Source organism: Engystomops pustulosus, chromosome 6, assembly GCF_040894005.1.
Source record: "Engystomops pustulosus chromosome 6, aEngPut4.maternal, whole genome shotgun sequence".
NCBI lineage: Eukaryota > Metazoa > Chordata > Amphibia > Anura > Leptodactylidae > Engystomops > Engystomops pustulosus.
Window position 1 is genome coordinate 46,814,736 of NC_092416.1, and position 21,195 is coordinate 46,835,930.

At 39.8% G+C, this 21,195-nt stretch overlaps 1 protein-coding gene across 1 annotated transcript; it reads left to right on the forward strand.

The window, feature by feature from the left end:
• The first annotated feature begins 2,526 nt into the window (after positions 1-2,526).
• Positions 2,527-21,142, forward strand: CA6 (carbonic anhydrase 6). Its single transcript, XM_072155934.1, has 9 exons — positions 2,527-2,685; positions 4,957-5,139; positions 10,606-10,754; positions 11,264-11,359; positions 14,014-14,080; positions 14,739-14,896; positions 17,465-17,588; positions 18,397-18,498; positions 20,077-21,142. Exons 1-9 carry the CDS (start codon positions 2,595-2,597, stop codon positions 20,688-20,690), a joined length of 1,584 nt encoding a protein of 527 aa, XP_072012035.1. The 5' UTR covers positions 2,527-2,594; the 3' UTR covers positions 20,691-21,142.
• The last annotated feature ends 53 nt before the right edge of the window (positions 21,143-21,195 follow it).

Sequence of the window (21,195 nt, forward strand, 5' to 3'; positions counted from 1 at the left end):
ATATGAGATAACCAAGTTGATGGTAGACTCAAGTTCAAAGCTGTAGTGGATGTATATGGAACTGTATATGAAACTTGAAAGTCAAAAGAGCGAAACATTGATACCCAATGAGGGGTTCATAGAAACAACCTCCTTATGTTATTAATACATTGATAGCACATGTATTTACTAGAACATTCATTCCAGGAGAAAGGAGAGGTCTTCATTAAATTAGAGCCCTTGGTACCTATACTAGACCTATAGCTTCATTCATTATTGCCTTAGTCACTCCTGGGAATCTCTTTAAATGGTATGAGATTTGTTTCACACATTACACTTTACACACCCTGGTACTCTTATCACCTATGTTAGGGGTGACACATGCTGACTCATGTAATATGTTGACCATATTGATTTTTTTTTGCCTTTTTAAGCATATTTCATTTTCATTATATACATTTTAGATGTATAATTCATTATTAAGATATTGACATATCAATTTTGTTATAATCTCTGCACATACTACAGTGGTTTCTTATTTGCATTCCGAATATAGATTTCTAGCACCAATTTCTTTGAAATTCCAGTTATGATGTATTATTCAGTGTATAGACATGCAAAGAGGTAGGAGGTAGAGGCAAGTCAAAGGTAATATAAGAATGACCCAACCTTTCTTCTTGTGGCGCCACCTCTCATATTCATTTGTAAGTTAACTCCAAAACCCTTCCCCGAAACGCACTGGGGAGAAGGGGTCAATCTCTATTTAATTATAATTTTAAGACTTTTGAGACTTATTTTTCTCATTTAAGACTGGGACAAATAAAAATGAACTGAGACAAACATGGGACAAATAAGTCTCAACTGGAATAAATATGTTTCAACTGGGACAAATAAGTCTTAAAAAGTAGTAAAAGTAACCAAACATTTTGCTGAAAAGTCCCCCCCCCTATGAGTCCTAAAGGCAGTGGAGTGGTCAATTCTGTTGATTTCTGTTTTAAACCTCTATCACATTTCTAATGGTTTTCAGTGTTGTATATAGTAATTAAATGCATAGCCCTAGACATCCCCATGTATATATTGTGCCATTCAAGTGCCCTATTCTAGGTTCCTCTTGGACGAAAAAACTTGCACTGTTATCAAGTTTCCAAAAGTACTGCAAAGTGGGAGCACCAGGACCTTTTTATGAGGCATATGAGAGTGCTATGGAATCCTTTGCCATTTGTATTCTTCTGGCACTGATAATACCTAATAATGGTTTTATTTTAAGTTTAACTTAACTTTTAATCAAATTGCGGAAATAAATAGTGGAGAGGGTAATGGTAAACTAGTAAACTATGTAATAGACTTTATAAAAAGTAAAAAAAAAAGTTTCTTTGTCCCTATTTTGCTCCCTTCCCTTATGGAGCATGGAAAAAGTAGAAGAACCAGCAGTGAAATAGTTATGTGGAGTGTTTAGTCTGTGATTTGTAAGCTTGAAGATCCAATTGGCAGTTCTAGCTCTGTAGCTTTTTCTCTATGGGGGCGCATTCATAACTAGCTGTCAAACGGGACTGGACAGGGGGTCATTTATCATTGGGCAGGTTACTTGGGGCAGTTTTTTGGCTGCCTTTGGAGCTCCGCCTTCAGCAGTCACTTGAGTAGTTAAGAGCCATGCTAGCTTCTGTGCAGGGATAACTTATACATTTAAGGGATATTTCACATCTCCATTAGCTTCAGTTATTTTGAGCCAAAAGCAGGAGCTGTAGAACACTTAGAACAGGTGCAAGTCTTTCCATTATACCTCATTATAATTACTGGAGAGACTTCCACCTATTCTGTATGCATGACCACATCTGCTTTTGGCTCAAAATAACTGAAGGAAATAACTGGAGACCTAACAGAGATTAGGTACTGGGTCCAACTCATACGGAAGCAGAGACCAGTGTTTTGCCACTTGTGGTGGTTGATGATGTTATCTTCAGTGAAAAATCCAGAAATCAAGACTCCACGTGACAGGTGAGTAATTAAACTTTCTACAATGTAATGTTTGTGTCTCTCCAAAAAAACCTTGGTAATGTAATTTCTAGGATCAACATGCATTAACTTTTTATGACTTCTCCTGCGTATAAAATGACATTAATTACACGCTCTTTATCCATTGAAATCCCAAAACCTGGGTCACTCAGGAGCTTGACATGAATTGCATACATTTGCATAAATGTTACATTAAATATTAGATTCTAATATCTATTAAAAAAACTGACCAAAGGGCATGAGTTTCCTATATATAGCACTGGCGTTACATGCTGTAGTATTGTGTTGGGACCCTATTAGTAACTGGGATATAAACCAGTATATACTGGGTAGATACAGGATGATGACACATTCCCAGCTGATAAAACCTGACAAGCTTGTGTGTGTGTCAATCAATAAAGACCTCTTAGGGCAGCTCTGTAGTTTATCTGAACCCAGTCTCCTCTAGTGAAAGATAAAAGCCAAGTGGGAGGGGGGATGATTGTGTTTGTGGAGTGGGAGGGAGAAACACATTTCAGAGAATTTTTTTTTTTAATTATTATTTACTGAAGGTTATAAAGCAGACTGCAAATCCTCTCAGACACACACATATAGCAGCAGCCATGGAGAAGACATCACTCCGGACTCTGTATGTGATCCTCTCTGTATGTGTTGTAATATGTAGTGCACATGTGGTGGAGTGGACTTACCAAGGTAAGACAAGTACCAGATTTATCAGTGATTTTTTTACTTTTTCATTATATTTTATACCAAACAATATTTTACTGCTTATAAACGTGGTGCTTATTCTTGATCTAACATAATTACTTAGGATGTGAACAGAATGTTATGTATCAGCGTTTATATTCTGAACATCTAAGGCTTTATATACATTACGTTAAAAAATATAGTTTAATTTATTTTGATACATTTGGTAGTAAGTTTTGGTTCACAGATTTTTAAAAAATTAAATAAAAACTTTTTTAACGTACATGTAGGGCGCAGAGGTGTGGAGGGTATATGAAGTGGGCCTAAGGACTGAGCCCTCTTACACATAGTTGGGCTTTGTTGCATATTGCAGTATAAGGTAGGAACAATCAGACCATCTAGGGTTAAAGAACCCTATATGGTCTAAAAAAAATAGTAAAAAAAGTCTCAAAATAATAAAAAAGTAAGTCAAATTTGTTAAGCAGAAAATAAACCCTCACATAGCTCTGTACACGGAAAAATGAAAAAGTTATGGATTTTTGAAGGTGGAAAGCGAAAAATGAATGAAAAAAACCATTAAGAGGTTAAATATCCATGATCTAACCTTTGACATCCCTTAACAAACCCACATATTCTCTCCCCACCAATGAAATTCAAAAGAATAAAAAAAAAGATTTCTGTAAGTAAAGCAAGGCGAAGCTTAATTTTTACCTCATTGTCTACTGGAATAAAACATTAAATTGGAGAAAGATGAGAAAAGGGAAAAGTGCTGATTACAAGTTACAAACATATGGTTGGAAATATTCGAGGTTTACCCATTCAGCTTATTAATCCGGAGCTACAAGGTTTCTTTAAGATAAATTGTCATATTGACCATTCAGTGCAATCAAAAACCAGAATAGAAATTATATTTTCTTTTAGGAGGGATTTATTAGAATTTTAAAGGGCACCTGTCACTACATGTTTCCATATTTAATCACTACTAAATCAGGTAGGGGATGAATTGTCCTTTCTAGAATTCCCTCTTTTACGTAAAACCTCACCCATTTACCTATAAAAAAAAGTCATGTGAAAATTTGCAGAGAAGAGGCCTATTTTCCCGAGACGAGTCAAGTTTAGAGGCTGCAGGGTCACTTCAAACAGCTTTGCTTCTATAGTACCTAGAAACATGTATCAGGCTTGTGGTTCTGTGAGCTACAGAACTAGAGTTACTGGCAGATAAAGACATAGTTGGAAATGCAAACTGTGGATAAAAATCCAATTTCTGCCTTTTTTAATTTGTCATAAAATCACCAGTTTGAAAGATGTGATTCTTATCTTTGAAATTTTCCAGAACCATGTTTTCATGTACTATAGAAGGTTAATTAATCCTCCAAATTTGACTTTGATTCTATAGGTTAACAGGTTCACATAAAAGAGGGAATTCTAGAAAATACATTTCATACCCCCCCCCTGAGGGGGCTGGTAGTTTGATGGGGGTAAAATCTGGTGACAGGTCATCTTTAACCTTTTGATTGAGCCCTTTTTTCACTATGTTTCTATGAGCCCAGTGGATGGTCCTAATAATTGAGTGACAGCTGTCTCTATTGCAATTATTAGGGAGGACTTCGCACTGGAATACTAAGTATTAAAATAGCAGGGATTTCACTTCATAAGTAACAGATTATAATGAAACCTTTCCCAATAAAAAACATATACCAATCTTCCAGACTCAACAATAAGCTGGTAGATTATATAGCATTTTAATGGTTATTCATCCCCTTTAACAACAGGCCAAAATTTGTTTCTATGGGTTTGCGTTCTGTAAAGTGGTCCTCTCCAGCCAAGAAGCTAATATGACTTGTGGGGTTCCTGTAGCAAGTACGCTTGGGGTATAATTATGGCTCTTTTCGGTTTGTTTTTGTATGGTGTTTCCTGTCACCGATGTGTTGTAATGCCCTGATGCAACTTTGATCCGGAGGATGGAAAAAAACCTATAATGAATAACTCATCACACAGCATAAGCTCACCAGACGTAACCCTTCTTGTCTACCATCCATTTGTTTTTTTTTAGTAAAAAAAATCTATATCTTTATGCAAATCTTTGTGAATTAGGGTAGGCCGGTACCTCCTGGTGCACCTGTTTTTTACATCAGTGGGGAACAGGTAAATGATGTGGGTGCTGGTACATTACCTTTAATAAGTCAAATAAGCCTGGAATACACAGTCATCAAAATTGCAGAAATGTTTAAATAAAAGGCAATCTGCTTGAATGGAAGTAATGTTTTTTTTTTACAGAGGGAGAGGTTGATGAAGCAAATTGGGGTAAGAAATACCCTCTATGTGCAGCCACACACCAATCTCCCATTGATATTCAAAAGAAGAAAGTTGTCTATAACCCAGAACTTGGCCCCCTGAATTTAGAAGGCTATGAAGGACCATTACATGGACACTTCCGCTTTTCCAACAATGGCCATTCAGGTAATCGGATCGTGTTTGTTAATGTATTTTAGGATTATTTGCAGTTTCAGTATGGACTTCATGCTCAAGACATCATCATGTTCTAACTTATGTGACACCATCACAACTCTAGTATCTCGACCCAGGTTGAATATTACTAATGGTTTTGCATTATGAATGAAGATGAGTTCGTGTTCAGCTGTGCAATGCAGAAATATTGCTAGACTTGTGGCCGAACTGCCAAACCAGCATTATGTCCAAGTTGTGCAACAAAGCCCGAAACCTGAACACGAACGTCGGGTCCACTCATCTCTAATTATGAATTGTTCAGAAACAGGAGCATAACTACAGCGGTAGCAGCCATAGCAGCTGCTCTGGGTCCTGCAGTTTCAGGGGGCCCGGCATCTGACCCGACACTAAAGAATGGAGGACATGCACCATTATATATACATATTATGCTGCGCATTGCCCATTGTACATCATAATATGTATATAATATATATGTGATAAACATATGCTGTATATGTGTGTGTATCTGTGTTGTGTATATGGTGTATGGTGTTTATATACGGTATGTGATGTATATATGCTCTACATGTGTGCTTATGAGTGTAAGTAAATATATAAGTAAATTATAATTACTTTATTTACCATATTTTTCGGACTATAAAGCGCACCAGATTATAAGGCACACCATCAAAAAATGGCTGCTAAAACGTCTAGGTTCATTTATAAGACGCACCGGATTATAAGGCGCACCTGATTATAAGGATGAATGACCAGCAGTGGTCAGATCTGTGCACTGTTCAAGGCAGCTGTTGTCTGTCAATACGGTTCATATATAAGGCTCACCGGATTATAAGGCACACCTGATTATAAGGATGAATGACAGGTGGCAGGCCTGTGTACAGTTCAAGGCAGCTGTTGTCTGTAAGTACAATTCAAATATAAGCGCACTTGACTATAAGACGCACCTTTGATTTCTGAGAAAATCAAAGGATTTTTTGTGCGCCTTATAGTCCGAAAAATACGGTATATAGCGCACACAGATTACACAGCTATATGTTTATGTATATAGGTATATAAATGTGTGTTTATACATGCGTGTAATATGTATATTTTTAAGCAGAATGAGGAAGGAGGGGCACTGTTCAGAAGTCTGCTATGGGGCCCTGCCTCTCCTTGTTACGCCCCTGTTCAGAAACATCTATGCAGCATTCATTACTCTGGTTATTACTAAAACTTAATGAAGACTATAATTATTCCAGCCACCATAGAATAAATCATCCATATCAGATTTGTGGTGTCCTGATACTGAAGAACCCCACCAATCAGCTGATTCTGGTTGCCTTTGGACCTTGAACAGCTCCATTCTCTGGATAGTGGCTGCGCAGTGTTGCTACAGTTGCATGGGAGCTGATCTACAGTTACCCAGCCCAGACACTACTTGGGGTACAGAGCTAGAATATTTCATTTTCTTCTCATCTTTGATGACTTATTAATTGAAGGTTAATTGAAGGAGATGTATTTCCGATATTCTCAAAGCAGTACCAGTGTGGATACCCAATTTTCCCAAACTTTGTATAATCAATACAGAGGACTTAGAATTAAGGCTATGTCTCTGGAATGTGCATCCCTGTGTCTGTATGTTTGGTGGCTTTTGTCATAGCTTGTACAGGCTTTCATAATTTTTCTTGGATGTTTGTCTATTTCATGTGATAAATCGTCATAATCTTGACTACATCAATACACTTTTTATAGTTCTTCTGTCTATTTGAGACACCCATATGTGGGCAGCTATATCATGGTTGTTGACCCTCTTCAGTACAGATGTGAGTCCCATTCAGTACAGAGATGTCTAGAATTACCTACTGTACAATAGTTTGTATTGGAGATACAACTGGTGTATGGAGAGTTAAACACAGGCAATGCACCATGGGATCAAGTATAAAAATAAGTATTGATGTTATCATACTATCTGGTTTTAGTAATAGAAGAGTTTGTGAATCCATACAATTTACCATTGGGTATTGCATTCATAATCATACCCCATCTGGACCCCTTAAGTAGGCATCAGTACACTTTTCATTTGATGTGTTTTCAAGTCTTAACTTTGTGAGGTGCAATAACTTTTGGGGGTTATACCTAATGGTGACCATAACTGCAAAGATAAGTTTACAAAAATTACTGATTTTGTGGTTTAAATTTTTGGGATTTGAAAGAAAATGAGAAAAACTGAAAGGATCTTCCATGTCTAAATATGTTTCATTGGAACCGAAATTCTTTTTATACATGCAGAGTGCTATGCTGCCCTAAGGGAACAGCCTAGAACAGTGGTTCTCAACCTTTCTAATGCTGTGACCCCGCAATACAGTTCATCATGCTGTGGTGACCCCAAACCATGCAACTCGCAGTAAAAACACAGTAAAATTGCAGCTCTGATGGCTTTAGGTGACCCCCGGTTTTGGTCGTTCGACCCCCGCTGGGGTCCCGACCCACAGGTTGAGAACCACTGGCCTAGAAGGAAAGACAAAGACAGAGAGCCTGAAGGCTAAAACCATCTTTTCAGCTGTCCCTTCCTAATTGCCCTGCCTACCCTAACCCATAGGTGACAACTGGTTTACATTCCCTTCCTGCCCCAAAGTACAAACATTGAGATAATGTTTGGGTTTTGAGCTTATTTAATTTATTTTAGAGGGTGATATATTTGGTATTTTACTTTGCTGGTTTTCTGTGACGTTTTTTTTAACAAGAGTCTCTGGCCTCTCGATGTATCCGGCGGGGGCCTGCATATCTGGTGTAGAAATAAACGCAGCTGACAAATTTTCATGAAGGAAAATTTGCTGGCTGCACCGACTGCACAGGTGCGTGGACAGAAAAGCCTCCCACACCTGCCCAACCCCCACCAGCTGCACCCACCCACCGGACACCTGCACTCCCATTCACGACCCTATATGTCCCCCCAGCATGGAGATGGTGGAAAGGTGGAAATTAACGCAAATGCTATCAATAAGCAATGGGTGGTTCAGAAGCCCTGATAAATATCCCTATGTGTCTATAAAAGTTAAAATATCTGTACAGTAAAACCCAGGATAAACCCAAGCTGAATAAGAAAAATACTTACACAGTGCTCTGCTCCTGGCCTTGAATAAACAGAACTTGAAGCTGGCGGGCCCCAGTGCAAATGTGTGTCACGCCCCAATTATAATGTATTGTTTATAGTACTAGTCTTCTCATATAAAAAAGATAGATCATACGGGCCCTCTTGGCCTCTAGGGCCCAGTTGTGACCGCACCCTTTGCACCCCCTCAAGTTATGCCCCTGTGTCCAAGTATTGGCCTGAATTTCTACTGTTATCCATCACCTGCTTCACCCTGAACACTTGAGATTTCTAAGGGAATACTAAATACTTTACACAAACATACAAAATAACATTTGTGTCAAAAATCTAATAATGTACAATTAACGATTTATAGATTTCACTATATTAGATTTTTTAAATAAGATGTTTGACAATAAAGGAAAAAGAACCTTCACCTTCAACCGGTTGATTCATTTTCCTAGTATTACTACCCTGACCAATCTTTATTATTGCTGTGAAATCATTTATTCCCTGTCTTTGTGGTAAGGGGTCCCTTTTTCATATATCCATGCTGTCTCAGGAATGGGGCAATACAGCTGATAGAGTTACCCCCCCCTCTCATATCACTAGTACATAGTGTTCATGTGCTTTCCTGTTTTAGTTTGTTTTAGCGATTGCAAGGGTCACAATGGATTTACTCTAAAATCACTCCAAAACAAACAGATTATCCTCATACCTTATACCATTATAACAACAAACTTATGGAAAGAATCTTGGATCTATTAACACTATTAGGGTACATTCACACAGCGGTATGCCCGCCGGGCCCACCAGAGAGGAGGAGGAGGTGATCCCTCCATAGAAAACAGTGGCACACGGCCGCACATACGGGAAAAAATAGAGCATGCTCTATCTTTTTCCCATGTACGGCACTGAGCGGTGCCACGCATGTGTGGCACCGTACCGCCGCCGGCCCTCCATTCCCGTCTATGGGGACATATATGTAGCCGCAAATTTGCCGCCGCATATACATCCCCATATACATCCCCACAGATGGGCGTGTGAATGAGCCCTTAGATGAGCAAAGGTTCACTCTGTCAGAGGGCATGTGTTTGAGCTGTAACAATGCCCAGGGTGCACTTTTCACTAATTTGAATACAGATAAAAAGGTGATTTTCTCTCCTTCTACCAGAGATCAAACTTAAATTATACATGCAAAATTTGCACCAGAGTTCCTTATCATAATGCAATATTTATAATACTAGTAGCCTTCTATAGGAAAAAAGTATGAATCCCTTTGGACCCATGTACAATCCCTTAATTTACAACCCCTAGCTTCTACCTACCTTATTCAGTATGTGGCCATTCACATATTATGGTCAAATAAAAGCCCCTACATGGAGCTGTTAGCAATTTGAAGTTTCTTTTTAGATCTAGTTGCCGACAGTATTATAACAAAGAAAGGCCTTTGGACAGAAGAGTAAATGCACCGAGCCGATATTAGATTTAAAGGAAACCTACCACTTGTAGTGGCAGGTTTCTGATGGAAATACCGGGCACCAGCTCAGGGTGAGCTGGTGCCGGAGCTTATTTTTGTTAGTGTTTTAAACCGCGGTATCGCGGTTTAAAACACTTTTTAACCTTTATGGCCGGCGCAGGCAGGTACGCGCTCGGCGCTTACCATGCGCGCGGCTACATAGGAAGTGAAGGAGAGCCGCGCGCATGGTAAGCGCCGAGCGCGTACCTCCCTGCACCGGCTATAAAGTTTAAAAAGTGTTTTAAACCGCGATACCGCGGTTTAAAACACTAACGAAAATAAGCTCCGGCACCAGCTCACCCTGAGCTGGTGCCGGGTATTTCCATCAGAAACCTGCCACTTCAAGTGGTAGGTTTCCTTTAAGGCTACAAAAGAAGTGGTATATAAGAAATTTAGCAAATTTCATCTTAAAATATCCTCTATGGGGGTAGGATTTTGGCCTGGAAATGCCTAGGTAATGTTTCTGGAATAGTTCCGAATTGCAATCGTTGTCAAAATGCACTACCTAAATCAATAAATAGAAGTGTGTTTTGTCCAAACTTAAGGTCAGGGCTGTCAGAGTTTATACAACATGATAAGAAAGGGCAGGTACCGATCAAAAGGCAGAGTCCGGAAACAAATCAAATCTAAATCCAAAACAGTGAACAACAAGCAATGAAAGTAATATTTTGCTACTCGGGTAAGATGTGGCACGGTAAAATAATTATAGTGCATCAACCTACTGTCACGTGCCCATTATAATGGAGAGCCTGGGCACCCAGAGGGGGCAGAATGCCACTCTCTTATAGATGGGTGGAAAGATTTTGACAATTTGTGGTTTTATTAATTAGGCACGTTAACCCATATTTCTTTGTCTCTTATGTCACAGTTCAAATAGAACTTCCTTCCACCATGAAAATAACAAGAGGACTTCCTCACGTCTACACGGCGGTACAAATGCACCTGCACTGGGGTGGACTTGATTTGGAAACAAGTGGCTCCGAGCACACCGTTGATGGTATGAGATACATGGCTGAGGTGAGTGTTTTGTGTATGCCTTTAATAAAAATAAGTGGGGCAGATTTGCTAATTCAAAAGATGATGCATCTGTGTCATGTTGGACAATGTGGCGCAAGTTTTTAGGTGCAGTATTGTTGTTTAACTTATACAGGCAGTCCCCGGGTTACATACAAGATAGGGTCTGTAGGTTTGTTCTTAAGTTGAATTTGTATGTAAGTCGGAACTGTATATTTTATCATTGTAATCCTAGCCAGAACTTTTTTGGTCTCTGTGACAATTGGATTTTAAAAATGTTGCATTGTCATAAGAATCAGGATTAACAATAAATCTTCATTACAGACATCTGTGATAACTGTTATAGCTGTTTATTGTAACCCAAGGCTAAAGTTCAGTAAATTACCAATTACCAGAGGTCCGTTTGTAACTAGGGGTCGTATGTAAGTTGAGTGTTCTTAAGTAGGGGACCGCCTACATTCTGTGTACATTCTGTGTTCATCAAGCTAATATTTCTATACTTGCGTTTCCAGCTGCACATTGTGCATTATAACTCAGAATTATATAAGACCTTTGATGAAGCGAAAGACAAGCCCAATGGTCTAGCAGTACTTGCATTTTTGTACGTGGTAAGTAATATTAAAGCTGAAATATCATAGGTTTTATAATCATCATTTTACAAAAATCTTAGGCTGCACACTTTTTTACTGTGAGAGGCAATAAAGTGGTTGGCATTTCCATCCTTCTGTACACCTGTATATTCCTTATTTCTTTTTTACAATAAAGTCTATAAAACCAGCAGATCACACAGAGCAAGTCACAAAGACATCTGATCCTACATCTGATCCCTACTGGATCGTTAGGGATAGATGATAATGCCGGCAAGAAGAGAGAGCACTCCAACCTCCCCACACTGGTTGTTTAGAATCTCTTCCTTATTTTCAACAACCCAAACCATAAAAATAGAAAAACGAACCAGGAAGGCGTGCCACTGACACCACAAAAGATACCGACAACGAGAATGGAAAGCTGTGACAAAATAGATAGTGTGAAAATGGTCAACAGAGAATTTAACATTTGAGCAAGAACTTGTTTTCATTTCAAATCGACAAGAAAAATGGGGATACCCCAAATTTACTAGAGATAATTTTTAAAGACGTTTGAGAACACGTAAGGAATGACTTAAGAAAACCAGAGAAAAGAATGAAGTTTCTAATCAAGTCATATGAAATGCATTTTGAGAATAGGATGTAGACCTCCTACCTTTAAAGGAAATCAACCACTTGAAAAAATTGTTTTTTTTTAGCTGAGACCACTTACCAGCAGGTGGGTACCCGATGAGGACAAATCTTATGTTTATAAGTCCCAGGAGATTCCTGTGGCAGAGATAAACACTATTTTAAACAAGCTTTAATCATACCCTGGAGCACTGAAGAAGAGCTCTGGCGCTCCTTCATTACATAATAATGCACGCCTCTTGTGTGCACGAGATGGCTCTTCTTCACAGGAACGTGAGGGAGCAGGAGGGAAAAAGCACCTCTCTGCATTCGCTTCTTCCCTTCTCCTCCCTCCCATTCCCCTGTAGAAGAGCCATCTCATCGTGGATCCATCTGCTGGTAAGTGACTTTAGCCAAGTTTAGAGAACAGAAAGAATAATATTACCGTAATACAGGCAGTCCATGGGTTACAAGATAAGTTCTTTAGGTTTGTACTTAAGTTGAATTTGTATGTAAGTCGGAACTGTATATTTTATAATTGAAGCTCCAGACAGAATTTCTTTAGTCCCTGTGACAATTGGATTTTCAAACTTTTTGCTGTCATGGGAACAAGGATTATTAATAAAACGTCAGAGAGCTTCCCAGTTGGTCACAGTGGGGGGCGAAGTTCGTCTGTAACTAGGAGTAGTCTGTAAGTTGTCTTTTCCCATTTTTACTTACCCGTCTCATGCGCGATCCACGCTGTGCGTTGTCCGACGATCATGGACTTCAGCTCCATTCACTAAGATCGTGCGCCCGATTTCCGGCTTGTGTCGCTTCCCCGCTCAGGTCTGCCGGAGTTCACCATCTTCTTCCCGGTGCATATAAGTGCATGGCTTGCGACACAAATTCAAATGTTAAATCCTGCGCTAAGTCCGAATCCGTCGGATCATCCGACTGCCTGCTCCCCGATTTGTGTAGCATGAAAATCCGATCGCGTGCGCCACAAAACCCTTTTAAATGCGCCACAAAATGGTAATCGTCAGAATATCCGACGTTTGTGTAGTCTGCGGACCCTTAATAAATGAGCCCCATAGTCACTAAAATGGAAATGATACTTTCTATAACAGGAACTGTGTATAAATTGAATAGTTACAAAATTGTAGCACAAAAAAATGTTACCTACGGTATTTTGTGCAGAATATCCCATATGTTGTATGAAGGATGTACATATTGCAGTCTAAAAGATAGTATTAGAGAACACCTTAATGGTGTCACTAGTGCAACTTTAAAAAAAGCTTGGCAAAAACGTCCTTTTTTTTTAAGACCCTGGAGGAGATATTTCCCATTTCCAATATTTTGTACTGCATGGATAAATAAGAATCCAAGGTGCGGGAATCCAAGAAGGAAACTTCTTAACATGGAAGGCTACTGGATCCTTACTCTAGATACTACTACACTAAATGGTCCTAATTCAAGAAATGATATTATAGCCATATATCAATCTTACAGTACCTACCCTCGCTTTCCTTTATGTAATGCTTTTGTTGTTGATTTTATATTTCCTGTAGAAATGCTTTTTTCCCGTCGCTCATGTGGTATGAAGAGCTCTCGCTTCTTTATCAGGTGTAGAAATTTGTCAGCATTATCATCTATCACTAACAATCCACTAGGATAAGAAACTTGTCAGATGTCAGATATGACTGTTTGTCCTGTGTAATGTAATATTTTACTTGTATATGTCCCCTATGATTTGTAAAGCGCTCCGGAATTTGATGGCGCTATATAAATAAAGATTACTATTATTACTTGTGAATTGCTCTGTATGTTATACTGGTTTTATGGTCTTTATTGTGATAAAGAAAAAAATAATATGCAGTTTTACAGAAGGATTTGAAGTGTGGACCACTTCTTCTGCCAAGACCTCCACATATCTCGGAGACAGGTTCCTTAGTGCCTGAGAATAGTGTCATCATAAACCACTGATATTATTCTGCATCTGCTAATGTCTCCTTGTACATGGAATTTGTAAACAGCCCCTCATATGATATCATGATTAATGTTCACTTTGTGTTTCTTTATTTTAGGATGGCAATTTTGAAAACACCTATTACAGTGAAGTGATTTCTAGGCTAGCTAAGATCCGCTATGCAGGTACGTATGCCCTCACTGGCAGGGTCGGCCCCAGGTTTTAGTAGGCCCCTGGGCGACAGACCCTCACCCTTTGCAATGAACTCACGTGGCGGCATTAAAAATTCAAAAACTAAAATAGTCACCTGTTCCCTAGTTTATCATAACAAACAGCCCCCTCATGGTTATATTAAATAACCCCCCCTCACATCCTATGGAATGATTAGATACAGTCCTCCCTCTCCCTCATGGATTCCTTATGTAAAGCCTTCTGTGGGTTCCCCCAGAATCTCTGGGCCCTGGCACCAGGTATGCAAAGTGCTGGCACCGGCCCTGGTTACAGGTTGTGTAAATACATATCTAATACAATAAACATATATACAATATCCATGTATAGCTTCTGCTTTGCCTTCTTTCCGTAGTCAAACAGTCAGTATGATAATTTAGAAAGCAAAGAAAAAGCAAAACATTATGATTTATTCAGCTAGAAATACATATGGTTTGTACATATGTTGTATGTCTCCCGACCCAGTTCATGCCAACCACAACATAAACTAATGTATTGTTGCCCATGTTGTCTGTTGTACATATCAATAGCACTTTTGCTGAATATATGGCCTATAGCCGTTTTTATATGTACAAAAATGTCCTGAAAAAAAACAACCTGCTTTTCTCATTTCAGGTCAGGAAACTATATTAAAGACAGTTGACCCTTTGGCTATGTTGCCTGAAGACCTGGACCGGTATTATCGCTACCAGGGCTCCCTCACCACTCCTCCCTGTACGGAGAATGTGCTGTGGACTGTATACGACACTCATATCATCCTCTCTCATAATCAGGTAAAACATCTCACTTGGGCACAAGGTATCACATGCTTCATCCCATACTGACCACGTAGTCCTGTCATTTTGCTACTTCTATACTCTAGCATGGGTGAGCTCATGGATGATGACATACAGTCCGTAAACAATATGTCCATTTTGTCATATTATCCATGCAATTTCACATGTGCACTATATGGGATCATAGGAAAATTACATCACACGGACTACACATGACTGAGAGCATATTGCTGACATGCAGGTATGTTACATGTATCTTACCAAGGAACAGTAAGTCTGCAGCATTTCTGCTGAACAAGGTTGCAATCTCTGCAAATTTTTAGTTTTTTGGCACATCTTTCTAGTCTTCAGTCCAGACCATCATTTCATAAGCAAATATTGGTTACATAAAGTCTAAGGTGTTCCCTATTATATACACAGTGCTATTGTTTTACTGGTAATACAATAAAATATTACTGGTATTATCTGGCTATCACTATGCAGGTGACAGATGGGAAATATCATGGGATGCCCTTCCTCTGCCACACTTTGAGGTGAAATAAACATCTGTCTGTCACGGAGTACAATAAGAACCTGTCATGACAAGTCGGTTGTATTATGGGTGAAAGCAGCGGGAGGTGTAATGACAGCCTGACTTGTCTGATTTTGTAAAAACATGAATTGTTCATAAAAATAATTACGGATCATCTTGTCATATAATTCGGCATTGTGTTAATCCTTTGTTATTCCTTCTGAAAATTAATAAATACGTTTATAACTGGTTATTACCAGTCCCCTTGTCGACGGGGTGTGTCCCTACAAGGTTTCAGGGTATCTGCACATGATGCGGATCACCCCAGTGATAATCCCGCTGCCACTACACAAGCATCAGAAACAAAGCAATATGGGCTGGTGTATGATTCAGGGATTTTGCCGCAGCCTGGGATGGGGCTCAACCTTTGCATGGCGCTTTGATCAGCAATAAATTACTTGTGACGAGTGATACGCTGTTTACCCTGCAGATTCTTTATGCAATGTGTGTATGGGGTTGTAATAAATCCCATACACTACAATGCTACTGTATTACACTGCGGCAATAAAGTATAGCTTGAGCAAGTCATATCCATTTTTCACAGATCACTTATGGAGTATAGTTCATGAGGATCTGTGAAGAGCGGATGCCAAAATGGCGTCTGTTCTGTTCCTAAATAATCAATTGAGGCAAATCTAGTACTGTTGCGTCAGGCATTAAGCAAAAGGTGCACAAACTTTTTTACACCTTCCCGTAAACTACAACCTACAGAACTGGATTATGGCTGTCGCCGTTGCACAACTCCCCCTGACCCACTTGAGTTTGGTGCACGTCCCCCTCCCCCAGACAAGATTATGGCTGACGCCGCTCAGCCCACCAGACCAGAATAAGGCTGATGCCAATAACCCTCCAAGAATTTGACTGATGATGCCCCCCCCCCCCCCCCCCCCAGACCATACTATGGCTTAACCCACCCAGACCAGACTATGGCTGATGCCACTAACACTTTCAGCCCAACCCCTCCCAAACTGTGGTTGATTCTGCCAACTTTCCACCAACAGACCAGTCTATGGCTAACAGCACCAATTCATCCAGGTCCTAATATGGCTGACATCTATGATCCCTGTCACCCCTAGATCAGACTATGGCTGACATCCACAATCCCCTCCCCAAGTCCCTCTTGCACCTTAGACCAGACAATGGATGACAGTACCCCTCCGATTCATGAATGAAAAACTCCATTTGCTCATGACTCTTTTGCTCAAATTGAATAGAAAAATATGCACACTAGTGGTTTCTAAGCTGTAGTCTTTGTAAATAAATGCCCCTCAAATGGGTATCAGTGAAAAACAGATGCCACATGGATGCACATGGTCATGAAATACTCAGTATGAGCTAATGAAAATTGCCGCTTCTCAGCTGTGAAAAACTGGTGTTTTCTTCAGTTTTTCACAGCCAAGTTACATCCTTACAGTGTCTGTTTTTCATTGGTCCTCACGCTTTATAGTCTATAAGTGATCACTGAAAATTGGGTGAGACTATGCTCAAAGGCCAGTTGCACATTAAGCAAGTGATATATGATATGATTTTGATCAGAGCCTGGTCAGATTTCAGTCCTATTGCTATACTAGTGTTATAAGAGTGTCTGTTTTTTGTAGTCCTAATGTCATTCAAGATGTGTCATTTTTTTCACATCCAATTTAACAGCTCTGAGGTATCTTCTTCACATGGATGTGAAAAACTGACTGCACTACGAATGCATCCAAGTGCAGTCACTTTTTTTTTTCGCACTGCTATTGGGCGGGTTTCATGAGTTCTGTCAGATGTAGACTTAAGACAGTTATGAAACTGGCCAAATGGCCACATGGCTCGTCAAAAGACATCAATGTGTATTAACCCATTAAAATGCATAACATTTAGGCTAGGTTATATGATCGATATGGCCATCTGGCTCCAAATTGTACTGTAGTTGCCTTTATTAAGAGGTTCTACATTTAATATCTGGATATTTATACTGTGAAGATAATAACTTTGATCCCTTATAACCTCTGCAGATCAAATTACTGGAGGGGACATTGCTGGACTGGCACAATAATACTCTGCGTAATGATTACCGCCATGCTCAGCCCCTGAATGATCGTGTTGTAGAATCTTCTTTTAAAGTAAAATTGTCAAAAGGTAAGTAAACCATGCAGATCATACTCCATCTGTGTCTCATGTTTAGCAGGGACATAACTACGGTGGTAGCAGGCACAGCAGCTGCTATGGGGCACGCAGTGTTAGGGGGCCTCATAATCTGACCTGACACTAAAGAATGGAGAATGTGCAGCATCATATACTAATTATGCTGCACATTGTACACCATAATATGTAGTTATTGTATATGTGATATGAACATGATGTATGTGTATACGGTGTTTTGTGTGCATATACTTTATGGGGGAGATTTATAAATGTTTCTATGCCAGTTTTCTGCTATAGAAGCAATTTTTGCCAATTCTTGTGCAAAAATTTACAATTAAAATAGTGAATACGCCACCTCTATGCCATGGAGGGGTGGAGTGGAGCGGAGAGGCCACAATGTGCCTGCATACTTTTAAAAAACCAGCTGAATTTTGTTTGCTGGTTTTTATGCAAAACTACACAAGTTGCACCTGGCATAGCTTTACCAGCATCTTGTTGTATTTAGCGCGACAAGGGATGGGGGCGTAGCGACTACCGCAGGAGCGCCGGTGTATGATAAATATCCCTCTATGTATTTATATCTGTATATCTATATATTGGGCACTGTGTATATTTTTCCTGTAGCAAGTGCTTGACAAAGTTGGGAACCTGGCCAATGTATTTGTGTAGAGGGCGCCAGATTCACGAAGAACACGCGCCAGAAATCCTGAATCTGGCGCTCCCTGCACACTACACAGGCAAACTGCACATAGTACAGACTCCACTGTTTTTAGTAAATGTGGGCCATTGTGTTGCTTCCCAGAAACCTGCCAGCAAGAAATCACGACTAAGCTGACCCTGATAGAGACTGAACTTCTAGACGTGAAAAGGAAGGTGGTGACTGAACCCTCAAAAGGTCGTTTAGGTGAGTAGCAAATATAATATTTTATCATTTGTGCGTTACTTTGGGGTATTCAAATATGGCTTAATAAGTGGTATAAACTGGGCCACATGTTCAGGTTTTATTTGTGCAGTTTTTAAAAGCCAGGTTTGTATCAAACTGTATCAACTTAATGGGGCAGATTTACTTACCCGGTCCATTCATGATCCAGCGGCGGGTTCTCTGTGGAGGATTCGGGTCTTCCGGCGATTCACTAAGGCAGTTCCCCCAACGTCCACCAGGTGTTGCTGCTGCGCTGAAGTTCCTCGAAATGCACTGAACTTCACAAAGCCGAGCCGAGTGCAGGCAAGCCCGTGTCCAGCGACACTTTTTTTTTTAAATGCGGCCACGCCCCCCCAATTTCCATCGCGTGCATGCCGGCGCCGGTGCACCACAATCCGATCGCATGCACCAAAATCCTGGGGCAATACAGGGAAAATCGGCGCAAAAAGGAAAAATTTGCGTAACCCGACGGAAAAACGCAATTCGGGCCCTTAGTAAATGACCCCCAATATGTCTTTATCCCAAAAATTGTTCTTACAATTGCATTGACATTCTTTAGACTTTTTTAGACTTTATGTTGAGTTGTTGAACTGCAGTTGTCACTTCTTAGTTACCACTATTATAATAAGTTAAAAATATTAATTACACTGCAGTTACTAATATAGGTTCACTCAAAATCAAAATCTGCATGTATAGTGTATTGAGGTCATCATGGCAGCTAGTCTCCCTCTCCCAGCCCTAAGACAATAGAGCGTTAGAGAAAGGGCCTGTAGAGAAGCTGCCCATGGTTTTTGATGAATGAAAAGCTTGTTAGTGATGATATAACTCTTACTGTAGTCTGTATGTAACTGCTATTTTGGCTGAGAATTAGCAGGCCTTGGCAAATAACTGAAGTGGGAAACCCAAGACAAGGAAGCAGCACTCCGTAGTAAATAGTGATATTTATTTCACCAGTGGAAGAAATTGTATTTCTTCCACTGGTGAAATAAATATCACTATTTACTACGGAGTGTTGCTTCCCTGTCTTGGATTCTTGATCGATGGAATTTTGAGCCAGATCCCCTGAAGCCTGCACCCACATCGGATTATAATCCAGATTACCACAGTGCCACTCCACGAATTTTTGGTTTTTGCCTCTGAAGTGGGGAACCATCATACCATAATCTCCTGTCCTCAGGATTGAAAGTGAGTTACCAACTTATTTACATCACTATTCTATTCAGTAGACCATTTCTACTTTCTCTAGACATCTACGGTCCCAAGAAATCAGGGCTTTTAGTTTCACCCTCCTAGTGTCTGCAGCAGGCCATGACCACCCACTTGACAGTTAAGAGCCTATTCCACTAATAGGGACTGATTGATCTTGGGATGCCAAGTCTGGGATAGACAACAAAAATTTAAACTGTGTTGGATAAGTGGTAGGATACTCATCAAAGAATGGAAAGCGTTGGGGCAAAGGGGCAGCACTCTTGCCATCTATCTTTTGATCTCCTAAAGAAATCTGTCACTTTCTTTTGCATTTCAAACCATTTATATCTTCATATGTTCTTCTTTAAATAGGTTCTTCTACAGTTCCACACTATCCTTTGTTCTATTTCTCCAAGAATCACCCTGCTGCACACGTGGAAGTTAGTCTTTCTAAACCACTAGAGTTGACGGAGTTTACCCTCTGTGTGTGGGTGAGAACCAAACATGAAGGCAATCACAAAGTCTTTTCTTACTCCACCATGAACAGTGACAATGAACTTGTCTTGAGTATAGGAACTAGCATATATCTATGGATTGGTGGGGAATCTGTTGACTTCAACATACATCACACGTCAGAGGACTGGGTTCATTACTGTGTACGATGGGAGTCATCCTCTGGACGCAGTGAACTCTGGGTCAGTGGGCTGCATGGAAAAGAGAAAATTCTTCGGAAAGGGTATGCCATTAAACCCGGAGGTGTAGTTCTTCTTGCTAAAGACCGATTTGATCTTTTGGGACTATTTAATAACAGCTTCTTTGGAAGATTAAGCCAGCTTCATCTCTGGAGTCGTCTGCTCAGTGGCCCGGAGATATCATCACTGAGCAAATGTCAAATGACAGGACTGAAAGGGGATGTAATATCTTGGGGAGAGACCACCATGACTGTAACTGGAGGAGTTATTCTTGAGCCAGATAATAGCTGCTGAGTAATTTCAAAACCATTTGCCATTTCTTGCTGTGTCGTCAGAAGATTGTTACTTATTTCCATGGGGTTAGGCCAGGTTTACACAGAGTTGTCTGCCTCCTAATCTGATACAAAGATGCATCCTTCCATGTATTTGCTCCGCTGCTCTTATCAATATGGATAATACATTGTATATCTTACGGGTTAACGTTGATTGACTCCTCTCAACTCTCACTTTGAATAATATAGCTAATGTTCAATTCTTAACATAAAAATAATTTATTATTCTATAGCAGCTGTTAAAATGCATAGACCCCAATAAAAAGTCAATATCAAGTAGTGGCCTCCCCAACTATCTATAATACTGGTCTATGAGGGTCTTTTAAATAGGCGTCATTATCACCTAACTTTGCATGCTACAGTAAGGCCACTGTAAAAATCAACAAATGTAATAAAGAAATTCTTTTTGTAAAATTTTGTGGCTTGGATTTTTTACCCATCTGTCCTTGGTTGGGATGAAAACTAAA

Bases quoted from the DNA above. Each gene is read 5' to 3' on its own strand.
- CA6 (XM_072155934.1), top strand. From the start codon at position 2,595: ATGGAGAAGACATCACTCCGGACTCTGTATGTGATCCTCTCTGTATGT. The intron at 2,686-4,956 runs GTAAGACAAGTA...TTTTTTTTACAG, and splicing joins GGTGGAGTGGACTTACCAAG to AGGGAGAGGTTGATGAAGCA. The intron at 11,360-14,013 runs GTAAGTAATATT...TCTTTATTTTAG, and splicing joins TACTTGCATTTTTGTACGTG to GATGGCAATTTTGAAAACAC.